Source organism: Triturus cristatus, chromosome 1_2 (genome assembly GCF_964204655.1).
Source record: "Triturus cristatus chromosome 1_2, aTriCri1.1, whole genome shotgun sequence".
Taxonomy (NCBI): Eukaryota; Metazoa; Chordata; class Amphibia; order Caudata; family Salamandridae; genus Triturus; species Triturus cristatus.
Genome location: NC_140580.1, coordinates 429,830,212 through 429,846,899, shown reverse-complemented (window position 1 = coordinate 429,846,899; position 16,688 = coordinate 429,830,212). Strand labels below are relative to the sequence as shown.

The following is a 16,688-nucleotide window of genomic DNA, read 5'->3' as shown; positions in this document are numbered from 1 at the left end:
TCGCTGCTTTGCAGATGTCATCTAGTGGTATGTTCCCTAGGAAAGCCATAGAAGCCCCTATCTTCCTTGTAGAGTGGGCTTTAGGGGGAACAGATAGCGTTAGTTTTGCTTTGTGGTAGCAAATCTGTATGCATTTTACAATCCACCTAGCTATCCCCGATTTAGAAATAGGGTTGCCTTTGTGTGGTGGGGAGAAGGAGACAAATAGCGGTTTGGTTTTCCTGAAAGGTTGTGTTCTTTGGATGTAGTAAAGTAAAGCCCTTTTAACATCCAGTGTGTGTAAGGCTCTTTCCGCAACTGTTTGGGGTTGCGAGAAAAAGACTGGTAATTCTACTGACTGGTTTAGATGGAATGGAGAAATGACCTTGGGTAGAAATTTGGGATTGGTGCGGAGTACAACCTTGTTGTGATGCATCTGAAGAAAAGGTTCCTGTATAGTGAGTGCCTGTATTTCACTAACTCTTCTGAGGGAAGTGATGGCCACTAGGAAAGCAGTTTTCCATGTGAGAAATTGCAGCTCGCATTTATGTAATGGTTCGAAAGGGGGTCCCATTAACCGCGTGAGGACTATATTCAAGTTCCAAACCGGTGAGGGTGGCACTCTGGGTGGAATTACTCTTTTGAGGCCTTCCATAAAGGCTTTGATGGCAGGCACTTTGAAAAGGGAGAGGTGCTGCCTATTCTGTAAATAAGCAGCAATTGCAGCGAGGTGTAACCGAATGGAAGTATATGCTAGGTTACACCTTTGTAAATGGAGTAAATAGCATATAATGTGCTGTATGGATACATTTAAAGGATTGATTGCATTGTGGCAGTAAACAACAAATCTTTTTCACTTTGCTGCATAGCACGCCCTAGTAGTAGGGAGTCTAGCTTCTCTGATAATGTTCATGCAATCAGGGGGAAGGTTAAGTTATCCAAATTCTAGGACCTCAGGAGCCAGATCGCAAGGTTGAGTTGAGCTGGGTCCGGGTGCCGGATCTCTCCATGGTTCTGGGTTAGGCGGCATGGTGAGAGGCGTAGCTTTTGGTGTGGTACTACTGAGAGTTCCAGGAGTGTGGTGCACCACGGTTGTCTGGCCCATGTTGGAGCTACTAGGATCAGAGTTAGGGAATGCTGTTGTAGCTTTTGAACCACTAATGGAATTAGTGGGAGAGGTGGAAAAGTGTATGCAAATTTGTTTGACCAGTTCATCCATATCGCATTGCCTTTGGACAATGGGTGTGGATATCTGGCAGCGAAGCTTGGGCATTTTTTGTTTCCGTGGGTGGCGAATAGGTCTATGTGTGGATGCCCCCACTTCTGAAAGAACGGGTGAAGAACTTGTGAGTGAAGTCCCCACTCGTGGATCTGCTGTGTCTGTCTGCTGAGCAGATCTGCCACGGTGTTTTGTACGCCTGGGACGTGTTGGGCTAGGAGAAAAATCTTTTGTGGAATTGCCCATCTCCATATGCTCTGTGCTAACAGAGCTGTGGAGTGTGTGCCCCCCTGTTTTTGAATGTAGTACATGGCAGTCATGTTGTCTGTGCGAATGAGGACTGCCTTGCCTGAAATCTGCGCTTGGAAGGATTTTAGGGCGAGGAAGATCGCCAGTAACTCCAGATGGTTGATATGGAGTAACTTCTGTTGCGGCGTCCATGTGCCCTGTGCTGTGAGATGTAACAGATGAGCTCCCCAGCCGGAGAGAGATGCATCTGCTGTTAGGATTATTTGTGGGACCGTGTCCAGGAACGGTCGACCTCTGGAAAGGTTTGTGGTGTTCCACCACTGCAGAGAATGATGGGTGCGACCGTCTACCAACACCAGATCTGTCAGTTGTCCCTGGGCCTGGTTCCACTGGCGCGCCAGGCACTCTTGGAGTGGACGCATTTGGAGTCTTGCATGAGGCACTATAAAGATGCAAGAGGCCATCATCCCTATGAACTGCATAAACACTCTTGATGGGAGAGAGTGTTGACATAGGAATTTTTGACGCAGAGCCTGTATTTTTGCAATCCTGACAGGATTGGGATAGGCCATGGCTTTTGAGGTGTCTATGGTGGCTCCGAGATATTGTTTTGTGTGATGGTACCAGGTGGGATTTTTGATGGTTCACCGTGAAACCTAGCTGGTGAAGTAGTTGGACTGTAGCGGCGGTATGTTGCACACATTGTTGGTAGGATGCGGCTTTTATCAGCCAATCGTCCAGATAGGGGAAGACGTGAATGTGCTGTCTGAGGTGTGCAGCCACTACTGCCAGGCACTTGGTGAAAACGCTTGGTGCTGTTGTTACCCCGAAAGGGAGCTCCTTGAACTGGTAGTGTTGTCCGTCCACCACAAACCTGAGGTACTTTCTGTGAGACTGGGGTACTGGGATGTGAAAGTACGCATCTTTCAAGTCCAGAGTGGTGAGAAAATCATTCTGGGAGAGAAGTGGAAGAACCTGTTGAAGGGTTACCATGTGAAAATTGTCTGAATGAAGGTAGGTGTTTAGGGGTCTGAGATCTAAGATAGGTCGTAGGGTCTCGTCCGTCTTTAGAATTAGAAAGTACAGGGAGTAGACCCCTAAATTTTGGTGATTTATGGGGACCTGCTCTATTGCTCCTTTTTCCAGGAGGGAGATCACCTCTTGGGTTAGTAGCACAGTATGTTCTTGCGACATAGGGCGGTGCCTGGGTGGAATGTTGGGGGGGTGTACATGTTAATTCTAGACAATACCCTGATTGAATAATTTGTGTCACCCGTCTGTCTGAGGCGATTGTCTCCCAGACGTGAAGGAAATGTTGTAGTCTGCCTCCGACCGGAGTGGAATGGTCTGGAGGGAGCGGGGGAAAGTCATTGGGCAGGAGGTGTGGCAGAGCGGGCGGTATTTGTTTTGCTTCTGCCCTTATTATTGCCTCTGTATCCGCCTCTTTGATAACCCTTCGTGAAGGTAGATTGAGGAGGGCATCTATAGGACGTGGATGCACTGTCCGAGGAGTAGCCTCTGCCCGTGCCCGAAAGGAAGAACGGCGAAAGGAGCGCCTGGGAGTCTGTGTCTGTAGGGCTCCCATAGATTTCGCCGTGTCTATCTTTTTTCATTTTTTCGAGGGCTTCGTCTACTTTAGGGCCAAATAGATGATCTTGGTCGAAAGGGTGATTTAATATAGAGGCTTGTACCTCTGGTTCAAACCCTGAGCCAGGCATGGCGACGGAGGACACTGGTGTTTATGGCCCTGGAGGCTGTATCTGCTGCATCTAGGGCACATCGTATCGAGGTATTGGTTGTTTTTCCCTCTTGAATAAGTTCATTAGCCCTAGTCTTGTACTTTTCAGGGAGATGGTGCATGATGGTCTCTAGCTCATCATAATGCGCCCTGTCGTATCGGGCCAACAGTGCTTGCGTATTGGCAATACACCAGATATTGGCCGCTTGTGACGCAGTGCGCTTCCCTCACGTATCTAGGAGCTTGGACTCTTTGTCAGGCGGGGGCGCCTCGCCTGACGCCTGAGAATTTGAGCGCTTCCTAGCTGTAGATACCACTAGGGAGTCTAATGGTGCAGGGCCTTTAATGTAAGAAGGGTCTGTGGGGGCGGCTTTGTATTTCTTCTCTATCCGAGGGTTTAGGACCCTGGCCCTGACTGGGTCATTAAAAACCTCAGGGGCATGTTTAATTACGCCCTTTAACATGGGTAGAATGGCAGTGGACCTATGTGTATCGTCAAAGGTGTCTAGGAGAAAATCCTCCTCCACTGGGTCGGTATGCAACTCCACCCCGTGGTAGTGTGCCACCCGTTGTAACAAATGGTGAAAACCCAAGGAATCTTCAGGAGGGGATGGCCTAGATGGATAAAGGTCATCCTGTGGGACATCTGGGATGTCCGGATTGTTATAATCATCCCATGGGTCTGGAGATCCAGTAGGGGTGGGATCTTGTGGCACATCTGCTGGATCATAGTAAGGGTCCCCCAAATCGTCTGGGACAGGAGACAAGGTGGGGGAACGATTAGGTGGAGGGGGTGGAGGTGGAGAGGGTGGAGGAGGTGGGGAAGGCACCCTGAAAGGAGAGGTAGCAATGTCCTCTCTCTTTGGAGGTGGAGCTGGCTTGTCCAAGTGTCTCTTTTTTGAAGACAATGTCAAGTGTCCAGTCTTTGGATCCTTGGTGAGGGTTTTTTGCAAAGGATCCGGTGTGAAAAGCTCCGGAGACACTGGTTGTTCGGTCGGCGCTGAAGGTTTCGGGGCCGACGGCTTTTTAGGTTTGTCGAAGCCGTGCTTCCTTGGAACCTCCGTTTTTTTGGTCGGTGCCGTAGAAGGTCTCGGCACGGGAGTGTCGGCGCCGAGGGTCTTGGGTTAGGTCGGCGCCGGAGGGGCAGGTTTCGACACCGAAGGCTTGGGTGCCGGGTTTGGTGTGGAGGCCGATTTTTTCTTCGGTGCCGAAGGGTGTTTCTCGGCACCGGTGGTCAGCTGGCTCGAGCCCGAGCTGCCAGAAGGCTTAATAGGCTTCTTTACCGGGCCCGAAGGTGGGGTGTGAGAAGCAGTGTCCTTGGTCTTGCCGAGGCCCGGAGGCGAAGGTGTGACCGAAGCCTTTTTCGGTATCGGCGTGGGAGGGGGAATTGTACCTACGACCCGCTGCGCCGGGGTGATGTCCTCCACATCTGAGTCGTCGGCCTCGGAAGCGCTGACGAGGTAGTCGTCCTCCTGTTCAATGTCCTGCTGTCCCGGAGCTTCGACGTCGTCCCCGAAGATGTCGACTGGAGCGGAGGTTGAGGAGTGCGCCATGTTGCGTCTAGCCCGTCGATCTCGAATGGTCTTCTTTGAGCGAAAAGACTCGCAGGCGGGACAGTCTCGGGCCTCGTGTTCTGGGGAGAGGCAGAGGTTGCACACCTCATGGAGATCGGTGTAGGGAAACTTGGACCCACATCGAGGGCACTTCTTGAAGGGAGTTCTTTCCATCAGCCGAGACCAGAGCCGGAATAGGCCCGAAGGCCGCCGTCGACCACCGGAATCGAAGAAGTGCCGAAGAGAGGATGAGTAAGAGGATTTATATCTTTGAAGCTCGATGAGCGAGGATTTGTGCGTCGATCGGTGAACTGGGAAGTTCGGAACCGGAGCGCGAAGTATTACATCCGAGTCCGAAAAACAATCTGAGGATGGAGCCGAAGCCCATGCGCAATACGAACCAGAGGCGGAGTCACCGAACTCGTGACTTCCAAAGACTTTCCAACAGGAAAAACAAACTGCAAACATCCAGGCCCAACACCAGATGGCGATCTATGCACAGTGTATAATCTGCAGCTCATATGCCTCAAACCTAAAGTTTCCAGGAGAGCAGTCACCCACTAACAGTTGTGGGAGAGTGCGCAACCTATCATAGGAAATGATGCCATGAAGGACGCTAGTGAAACCTAAGAAATAATTTCTCACAAGTTAAGGGGCAAAGGATCCTAAGGTGGTCCTACGAGTCTGTGTTAATTATGTTAACAGCCAATCAAATGCAGTAGAGTTGACAGGGACAAACAGAGCTAACTCTCACTGAAGTAGTGTAGTCAAATATTAATCATGCAGTGTCTTTACAGAGTCTGACAACCCACAGGGTGATGGCCATTGGGCCAGAGGTAGAACGTGTGTGTCATGGGTACTCCCATGGCAGAGGTGGAACGTGCTGCCAGTAGGGAGAACACACAATGTGTGATATAGTATTTTGCCAGATAGAGATTATCAAATGATCAGTGAAGGCTACCAGTTGATCTCTCCCCATTGTATATCTTCATTCAATCCCTGAATATGTGTGGACAGATGGAAAATCCAGTGTTCCCTTTTAAAAAGAGTGCACCTTTTCTCAAAATGAAAGGGGGCTTCCAGCAGAGTACACTGTAAATCATGCTAGTTCTTTTACACCGGATATGACCCACATTACTGAGCAAGGTTCAATATCAGGTGTAAAACTAGCACTAAAATGAGCACCCAATTTATTGACCTTTGCCACACAGCTGATGAAATGCAATAATCTCCATCTGGCAATATGCTATTTGACACAATATGTGTGTTCTCCTTACTGGCAACAGATTCCACCTCTGCCATGGGAGTAACCATGACACACACGTTATACTTCTGGCTATTGGCCAGAACCCAGTGGGTTATCAGACTCTAAAGACACTGCATGATGAATACTGGACTACACTACTTCAGTGAGAGTTAGCTCCGTTTGTCCCAGTCAATTCTCTACTGCATTTGATTGGCTGTTAACAAATTACACACAAACTCTAAGGACCACCTTAGAATCCTTTGACCCTTAACTTGTAAGAAATTTCTAAGGTTTCACTAGCCTCCTTCATGGCATCCTTTCCTATGATAGGTTGCGCACTCTCCCAGGACTGTTAGTGGGTGAATGCTCTCCAGGAAAATAGCTATTTTTACACTGCCTCTCCTATTCACTTCATGGTAAGGAAAGGAGATCCACATAAGCAAACACGCCCACATTTAATGGGAGCACTCCAACGATTCTCAACCTAGTCACATTAATTGCCAGCAACGATCCATGTGATACATGGGCTCCTAACCTATTACGCCCACAATCCCCAGCCCATTACGGTCGACCTTAGCCGAGCAATTAAGCACTTCATATGGACCACCCGTCACCAATTCGGGCCAGATGGAGCGTTCATAAATAGAATGACCACCTCCAAGTCCTCACTCCAGAAGAACATGAGAACTGGTAGGTCATTGGTGAAGTTCTCCAATGGATGACGTGAGTACTGGATCATTGGCTTTCCATCACGTGAACGGAGGCTATAATCCTCACCCTAGGCTTACTTACAAAATTTCAATTTAAATTTTACTTACAAACAGCACGCTAAAAATGTAAGCGTTTGTGTTTCTCGAGGAGATAGTGTATAAAACCACCACCTATATATTTATGTATGTGTCACGTGTTTAACTTGGATCCGATCATTACTTCTTACAAATCACTAATTCACGCATGCTAGTATTGTATGCCTCTACAAGTACTATACAAGCATGCTCTGTATGGTGCTATTTTATGATTTCTTTTCATACCGATCAAACCCGCCCCCCCGGGTCAGTGATTTTACATTCTGCAGGTACACTTAATGCACTTAGTGTTTGGATGGACACTACTTGTTGCATTCTTGGTCCCAGACACTGTAGATTAGTTATACATCTTACGGTCCTGAAGAACTGCCCTAGATCACATTGACTAATTGATGGCATGAAACATTTTGACCTTATAAGTCACCAGGGATCATTGTCCCCACTGGTCACATCACGTTTTCAATAATTCAGGCATACTAATGGATTAAAATTTGATTTGAGGCTTGCCTAGCCTTTTTTTTTTTTTTTTAAATCGCTAATCACTACATCGACCTCTACGTTTTCTCAATCTACACAAAGGGCCCTTAACTCAAAACTTCACATCATGGGTTTGGAAAAAGATCTGATAAAGAGCCCCCTTGAGAGTGCCCGTGAGGCTTTGCAGACCCGGACCGACGAGGAGCAAGCTCGATGATGAAACATGACACCCGCAACGGTGCGTCAGGGCCCCATTTACAAAAAGGAACTACTCGCCTTGTATTGGCTCCTTTTCTCCGTCCCACTCCCCTTTGCCCCCCTTTAGGAACAGCAAACCTTTTTCTTTTGAGAATAAAAACCTTACCCATTTCTTGAATGTGGTGGAGATTACTATAGACTAAAACCTAGATGAGCGTTTTCAGAAATCGTGGATTGGTAATACTGCACAAAGTATTATCAATAGCGTGGGCATCAGTAATTCCAAAATGAGATACGCAGGGGGTTACAAGTTAACATTCCATGGAATGATAAATTACCAACAGATATGTCCTATTGCACCGATTTACACATAAATCCTTCAATGTACAGGTATATACAGCTTCAAGGTTTGACCTGTCGTCCCTAGAACACAATGTGGTATTATAGTAAAATCCCACACGTTACTACTGATTGCCTCGAAATATAGTTTTGGCCTGAAAAAGAAACAATTCAGAATTTCCGGCTAAAAGGTATGAAGAGACCACCCACATTAAGGGCCCAATTGTTTCAGGCTTTATTAAAAGCCTACACTTTCCTAACACACTGCGCAACCCATGTAATATATTAAGTCATTGGCAATTTGGGAGAATACCTTTAGGGGTGGTGAGCTGTCAGAGCAGGTATGAACTACGAATCTTGGAGCTGTAGGAAATCAGTGTCCAGGTGGAGGAGACTAGGCGAGCGGACATGGCAGCCTTTTGCAAGCTGAAGTGGCGGTCAACGGGCCAAAGGGAGCCAAGTGATCTTTATGGTCAGGCATTGGCCATCAACTCTTGTGCCACAACAGTAAGGCTCTTTGAGGGTAGTAAAGTTCATCCAAACAGCGAGGCCTCAGCTGCAGAACTCAAAACTGGCTCAGACGGGCTATATTTCCATGAGCTCTTGCAAGCAACTTCATGTTGGTAGTAGTGCAAGTCTGGCATCACCTGTCAGACACAGACAATCTGCATCACAGTAAAAGAATTATATCAGGCCACAACATCAGGGTTTTCCAGTTGACCCTCGTCTGAATGGGTTTCTGGCCTCGTCAAGGGATTAAGAGCTTTTACTTTATGCGAATCTAGAGAATCCTGTATTCATGTACACACTTCAAAGCCTCTCACTCTTAGGGGAGATGGGGGTTGCAAAGGAAGGATGCTGATAGACCTGAAGTACAACCTCTATTTGTGAACCAGAATAAAACTTCACTCACCAGACATTTGACAACACAAACAAATTCAACTCTTATTTCCAATCCATAATCCCATACTTACAGGTCCCATGATCGTTGCTTGCCAATGGAACACTGAAAAGAAAAGGGATACATTTGTTAAACCAAAAGAAATGCACACAGTATTAAAAGTTTGATGGAAATGTTAACCTGCCACCTACTTACAGTCATCCCCCACAGGTCCTGCAGAACACTGGGCAGGTGGGTCACGCTGCAAATCGTTCAATTCCTAAAGAAAAATGCAGAGATCAATACGTTTACAATACAAGTCATTTAGCCCCTGCACAATTGCACTTTTCAAACTACCACCAGTAAAATGCATGCGACCATGCGGATTTTCCATTTACTCTAGTTGTAATGTTCGAGGTCTGCTGCAATTTCATGCTTTGGTACTTACTCTACACCAGGTAGTCCTAATCAGTCACTTATAACAAAAAATGGTAAATACGTTACCCTTGATATAGGATTCAATGAGGATTACACAACTGGCCTGCTTTTTCCTCATTCAAGCCACCCCTCTGCCAATTTGCCACATATTGGCGTACTATGCAGGTGTGCTACTGCTATACGAATGACAAACCAGAATGTAAGCAAACAGGAGTTGGGCGCCTCAGCCTTTGGCAACCAGATTAGTCATCCTCTTAGGAGGGATAACCTTACATCCTCTAGGAAGAAATAACACTACAAGAGATTTTAATTTAGGACCAAGACTTAACATCATCGCTGCAAAGTAAATACAAGGCTATTCTTAAACACTCCTCCAGGCACAGAAGGGCCTGGTTTTATCACAACACACAAGGTGTGTTCCATACTCTTGTTTCAGCCAGGGACTCAACCAAGAGCAAAGCTTCCCATGGTTACGGCTGGCAAACACTTAGCCCTGACTGGATTACAGTTAACTTTGCTTATAAATAAGCAGACTTTCAGCCCAATATGCTACTATAATAAGTCTGAGTAGGTGGTGATCTGTGTGGCACAGAGAGTACAATTGTATTGCGATGCTAAATCTGTGTGTGAATGTACGATGTGAATGATCTTACTAGGACTAACGCTGCAATCTGGAGATATGCCTCCAATTAGCGTCTTGTTACAAGTTTTGCGTGCCACGTGGCTCCAAAGTATCTTATGGGAGTGACATCTGGGGTTACTTAAAGCATGATTTCCCTTCAGGTGGCTGAAAATACATTTTTCAGATGCCTTCTGTAGGAAACTGGGCTATTGTTATATGTCTCCCCTCCCTTCGCCTGGTATTTAATGCAACTTTACCTGGAAGTACACTGGGTTCCTGCTTACCAGGTCTCCAGATCTTTCCCAAAACTGTACAATTGTTCACCCAATTGACAATGCTCTTTAGCACCCTTTATAAATCCCTAGTAAATAGTACCCCTGGTACCTAAGGTACTAAAGAGGGTCTCCCAAGGGCTCCAGCACAAATTGTGCCAACCTAAGCGACCCCTCACCAAACTCATGCAGGGTTGCCATCGCAGGCTGCATGCTTTGGTGCAGACCAAACTGAAAACATGACCTTACACATCCCTGTATGTCAGGCTACTAACACTGCATGCAGTACTTGTAAGTCACCCCTACAGCAGACCTTACAGACCTAAGGCAGGGTGCTTGGTATTATGTGTGAGGGCATATCTGCATGAACAGAAATGCCCCTGTGCTGGTCAGTTCCATTAATGCCAGTGAAAGGGGACAGGGAAGTAATTTTAGAACAGGTGCTGGACCCCAGTTGAAAACAAGTTCCCTAACTACATGATGGCTTCACTGAAAACAAGGTTTTGTATAAAACCTCTCACATTGATGCACACTGATTCCAGTGTTGGATTTACCAATGCAAGCACACAGAGGGCACCTTAGAGATGTGCCCCGAAAAAATACCTGCCTCTGGTTTGCTCACTGACTGGCTTCTGCCAGCCTGCCACCCGAGGCACTGTTCTGACCTCCTAGGGTGAGAGCCTCTGCTCTCAGGAGACTCGGAACAAAAGCCTGTCTGGATAGAGGGTGTCACTCCCCATCCACAGGATGACCTGATTAGCCTTTCTAGGCCGGCAAGCTTCAGAGAGCTGTTGCCTTTGAAATGCAACTCTGGCTTCCCTCACAGGAAAGGAAGCTGACCCCCATTGTTTAGGATAGGATTAAATTTATAAAGTGCACTAATACCAGAGGGTATCATAGCGCTGGGCAGAAGGAGGGGAGGAGAAAGGCACAGATCAGCCAACTATGACGAAAATAGCCATGTTTTCAGCAGCTTTCTAAAAGCCGGAAGAGATAGTGTTGGAAATGGAGGAGGGCAGGGAGTTCCAGAGTTTGGCAACCACTACAGAAAAGGAGCAACCACCTCATCTGGCTCTGCAGAATTTAGCAGAGATTTATTTCAGGAGGATCTCAAGGTCCTCCCGAGGGTGTAGCATTAGAACATGGTTTTCAGCTGCGGCGAGCCTTTACTATGCAAGGCCTTGTAAACTGTGCTAAGGACCCTGAAGGAGATGTGCTTCTTAATGGGGAGCCAGTGCAAGGTACGAATCCCTTCCCTGGCTGACTGGTGCTTCGAAATGTTAAGGATCAGCCCGACTGCAGCGTTCTGAACAACCTGAAGCTTGTTCAGGGGAATCACATTGATAAGGTACAGAGCACCGCAGTAATCAAGCCGGGAGGTGATTAGTGCAATGATGTTGTACGAATGCAGTTTGGACGGAATGTACGGTATCACCTTTCTATGGGTTTTTAAGATATAGAAACAGGTGCTGACAGTTCGGCTGACCTGAGCATCAAAGGTCAGACCCCCGTCGAGGGCGACCCCCCCATGTTTACTGTCCTAACCCAAATGATCCCACCAACTCGGCTAGAGGGGTCACACAAACGTTAAAGAGTGGGGCTCAATGAGGAGCCCTGGGGAACACCGCAAGGAAGGCTAAAGGCCTTAACTCAAACCTCCACAGCGGACTAGGTTAGTTCTCCCTGTCACGAGAGCGGAGAAGCTGCAAGGCCTTTCCCCATAACTCCCAGTTCCTACAGACGTTGAAGCATGTGCACCGGACAGACTGTGTCGAATGCAGCTGACAGATTGAGCATTATCAGCACCACCGATTCGCCCTGATCAACCTGCCTGCAAATAGGATCAGTGGCAGCAATAAAGGCAGACTTGGTGCTGTGACACACACGGAACCCATTTTGACTACACAACACTTCCGCCCTAGAGTTTAGTCTCAAGACACTTCACCAAGCATTCCCTGAAGGAGTTACAAAATAAAAAAAATAAAAGGTATGGGCTCACCCGCCTTTCACTCTACATTCGGTTGCTTGAATCTTGCTAGCCAAGTCAGTCATCTCTCACACCATCTAAACTACCAAGGTATTTAGGTCCTCTGCCTTATTTTCAACTGCCTTAAAAGCTGCTATAATGTTTATCATTTCCTGCATGCCGCTACTGTTTACTGTAAATTGCTCAAAAGAAGCTCATCTGGTTTGCCTACATGATAGGAGTTTATTGGTAACTAGGTCCGCTGCCATGGTAACCAGGAATAAGACAGAAACAAAAACACCACTGGCCTCTTAACTGTCCAGACCATGGCCCTGGAAAGAGGTTTGAAGAACAATTCTCTGCAAGCCATCAGTTTCAGCTAGCTTACCAATGAGGTTGCACTTGCCTCAATAGTTTGCTATTTTTACTGCGGATACAGCAAGGCTACCACCAGCCATCTTGACAGTACAAATATACATCTTTCAGTCAAATTTACTGAATGCATCCATCAATGAAATAATTTTTTTTTTTGTTAAAGATTTCAGTCTGACTTCTAGAGTTCATTAAGGTCATCTATCTATTTCTAAGACGCACCCCCCCACCCCCGTCTCTCAAAGCACCAATACTGCTCACACAGGTTGCTCCACATTTGCATACTCTATCTCCCAACCAGAGGGATGCTTTAGAGGTTTATTCTTTGCCCGGTTACAGGTAGTCACAATGACAATAAGTGATCTGAAAACGATAGTGATATGCTGAAGGTCAAATTCTTTGGGCCGGCTACTGTACAGAGGGCTGATTGATGTCATATGGGCACTCCAGATGTTTGTAGAAGCACCTCTTCCAGTGACAGCAGTTTGTTCTTCCCACTCGTACTGATGATTAATTTTCCGCCTGTGCTTCTTTACAACACTTACGAATTGGCTTTAAGACTGTGAACCATGTGTATTGATCAAAGAGAAAGAGAGGGACCAACTATTTGCTGAGTTCTACCAGTTTTTTCAAGGAGGCATAAAGTATCTGGGTACGGTGAGCAGAGTGCTGTTGGCAGATAGTTATCGAGTTGGGGTGAGAGGATTTTTTTTTATTTTTTTTTAGAGCACTATGGTGACATAGTGGGAGCGGAGCATGTAGACTGGGCTAAGCAGCTTAATCAGATTTACCGCATTAGAAGAGAGCCTAACAACTTTTAGATGTGAGGGGGTGTGGTATGTGACTTGAGTAATCTGGCTGCAAAGCATATATGATTGGAGACTCCCATGAGCAACTACCACTCTAGAGCTTGCTTATGACTGTCCATTAATCAAGTCTAAGAGTACAGAAATTGGGAGCGGGGCGCAGAAGGTGTTAAAAAAGCACATATGGTGCAGCTGTGGAAAGAAGTCACAGAAATGTGGAGAGCTGCAGGGCTCCTCCCTTAGCCACACACTTTTTAACCTTTACGTTCACCCATTATCTGATAGTATATGTTATCTAGGCTTTAACGTGGTATCTTATGCAGTTGATATCCAGATTATCATCCCCTTTTCTCCCAATGTCGGCTTCACATCTCAAAAACTAAATGTTTGTTTAGACCAATACTAAATGGATGGCGGGGAGTTGCCTAAAATTAAATGGGGACAAAACGGAGGTCCTGGTAGCTGGTAATATTCCAGCCCTATGGGACCAATTTACCTGGCCTCCGTCCCTAGGAGATCGGCCATCTCCCAAATCAGAAGTGAAAAGTATGGGCGTTACTACAGACAGTCCCCTTACTACAAGCGAAAAAGTTGCAGCGAACTGCTTTGGCCTTCCTAGAGACCTGAGAAAATGTATTAAATGGCTCCCCATGGATGTATGCAGAATAGTGGTTCAGGGACTTCTATTAGCCTGGCTTGATTACGACATCTTTGTATTTAGGCAGCCCACTTGCTGTAACTAACAAGTTGCAGACCATCCATCCAGAATGCAGCTTCCCAAATGTTGGCGTTCCCATGTTCCAGTCAGCCCACCCTGCGCTTGCTACGCTGCACTGCACTACCAATAAACAAAAGTATTTGATTTGAGGCACTCTGCATGGGTCATCGTGCTGAGCATAAAGCAGGCTTACGGATTCTTCACCACCTAATCAACAGTTAACTGGCTAGTAGAGAACTCAGGACAAACTAGGTCTTCTTACTATCCCAAGAATCAAGAGAGCAAGAGGTGGTAGTCTCACTTTTTTCTACCTTGCTCCCAAATTGTAGAATTCCTTACCAACCAGCCTTAGACTTAATGACAAACTGTTAAGCTTTATAAAGCAACTGAAAACGTATATGAATGCCTAAATGGTTCTGACTCCACCAAGAATGGCTAGCATTTGGGTAGCCATGTGCTCTAATAAGTACCTGTTCAGTTGAGAATGAAAAGCGTTCCCACTTTTGGTGGCGAAGGAGGGAATCGTAATGTCCACAAGAAAAGAGATGAGACGTTGAGAGGTTAATGGGGGAAGGGAGCATAGGATTTCAGTCTGAGGACGAAACCTTGGTGAAGCACAAGCTATCCAGTGACCAACTGCCATTGGTCATCTAGCTATTATGTATGTGGTGAATGTGAGATTGGGAAGGGGGGTGAGAACAGGCTTTAGAAGTCATCAACATATAGGTAAAAAGAGAAACTGAATTGGGTGACTAATGCATGCGGAGAGGAGGGATACACCTTTTCGGAGTACACGCACAGTGGGCCACCCAGTAAGACTATTCCATAGAAATCTCACCAGTTCCAGTAGGCAGAGTATGCTGAGCCGGATCACATGGCAGAGAATTGAATGACGCTGAACGTTCAAGGAGGATGACTAGAGGAGAATGTGGCGCAACAGATGTGACTGTATGCTATTCACAGAAATCAGTGCAGTCACTGGAGTGACTAGCATGGAACCCCGAGTGGATGGAAAATAAATAGATTTTCAGTAAAGGCAGTGATTTGTGAGCCTGTAATACAAGGCATAAAGACAGAAGTGATGATACAGATGAGTGGTCTTGGGGTTTCTCCTCCAAAACAGTAATCCCATATGCAACTTAATGGTATGCGGTAAACAAAAGCGAGCAGTGAAGCTGAATTGGTAGGAGAGTGGGGAAGGATGCTTGTCTTAATTTTGACAGTATGGAGGAAAGATGTGCCTGAGGGGTTTCACATGAGGGACTACCTGGTTTCAGAAGGCGAAAGATGTTGCTGACTCAGTGCAGGATCAACAGGGGTGGTGAGATCAGTAGCGGCTGCTACCGGACAGTAGTGGCCGAAGGGTTTTTTAAAAAGTAAAGGGGAAAAGAAAAAGAAAGTTACACTTACCTTCTCAGTGGCCGCCTCTCCTCTGTCCTCATCGGTCTACGAAGCAGGACGCACCCAGGCTCCTTCACCTAGCCAATCAACATACTATGGTCACCATGACAGCAGCGACGTGATTGGTCTGAGTGCTGTGTTTTAGCGCTCAGACAGGGGCTGGGAGGCAGTGCATGTTATCCAAGTAGGCTATGCATTACAGCAGGGTGGAGAACATGCTAAGTACACATGACTGTTTCGCCTGTTTCTCCGGCCCAAGATGGGCAGCCAAACAGTCATGTGCACTTAGAGTGCGATCATCACTCCTCCCCCTGCTCTGAGGGCTGCACAGCCTGCCTCTTTACGGAGCAAAGAGTGAAAAATAAAATGATAATATCGTTATTTTATTTTTGCTGGTGGGGGATGCTCCCCCGCCTTAGTGGATGAGCCGCCGATGGTGGTAAGGAGTTGCATCCAGAGTGGTCCTGAGGCAAACATGCATGGAAATATTTAGCAACGCCATCGGCTGTGATGGCTAAGGTGGCCCCGATGCCCGCAAGCAGCGATTGTAAGGTTGGTCAAGGGTTGGATGAGGCAGGAGTCCAGTAATGGATAGTTTTGGCTTTGTTGAGGGCGGAAGTGGGTGCAATGAGCACATTTGTGGAATTCCAGGTGCTTTGGCGTTCTAGATCTCATCCAGCAGCATGGTAAGATGCATTTTGAGAGGAAGAAAGTCGGGCGATATCCAAGGCTGTACGCTATGTACCAAACAATGCATGTTTCTACTACATCATATACTATTCTGTTTGTGTGTGCTATATGAACTGGGATTAATATGCTGCCTGCAATCCTCCTTACAAATGAGTCAGGCAATTTGAATCAAGTGGAAAAAAACGGCCCTGGTCTTATAAAATTTTAAACGAAAAGTCTATCCTTCACACAATACCACCTGTGAAGATAAACATTAGTATACTTCCCCACACGAGTGCCTGACTCTTTATGACTGACTTTAAAGTGCGTTGTAGGATAGAAAATACAGTAAATACCCAACTGAGTGTGGAGGAACAACTGACATCTACACCCAAATTCCACAAAAGTAGCCCGGCATTTATCAATACCACACAAATTGTACTTAGAGAACGGAAATGACCATGTGAAGCAACACTGAGGAGGCGTGAGCATAACTATCGCCTGAAATTAGGTTTCCTATGAATCTTAATAAACGTCCAAATGTTTGTTTAACATGAATATGAATTGCGGACAATCCAACTCATCCAAGATTTGACAGATTAGTTTACTGAAGATACTTTTACATCCAGTTTTACCAACTAAAGGAAACTGATCTGCGGTACCCAAATGTTTAGAGGCGTATTCAGATCATAGAACCTGAATGCTAATATTTCTCTTAATTTCTCAGGTAGCTGACAAGC

General features: G+C 46.4%; 1 protein-coding gene across 1 annotated transcript in view; it reads right to left on the bottom strand.

The window, feature by feature from the left end:
* Positions 1-16,688, bottom strand: part of UBE2D1 (ubiquitin conjugating enzyme E2 D1) — a 50,551-nt gene that overhangs the window by 23,896 nt on the left and 9,967 nt on the right. Inside the window, exons 2-3 of the mRNA XM_085605783.1 lie at positions 8,901-8,964; positions 8,779-8,810 (exon numbers count right to left, since the gene is read on the bottom strand). Coding sequence (XP_085461909.1) covers positions 8,779-8,810; positions 8,901-8,964 — 96 coding nt within the window. The remainder of the gene's footprint in view (positions 1-8,778; positions 8,811-8,900; positions 8,965-16,688) is intronic.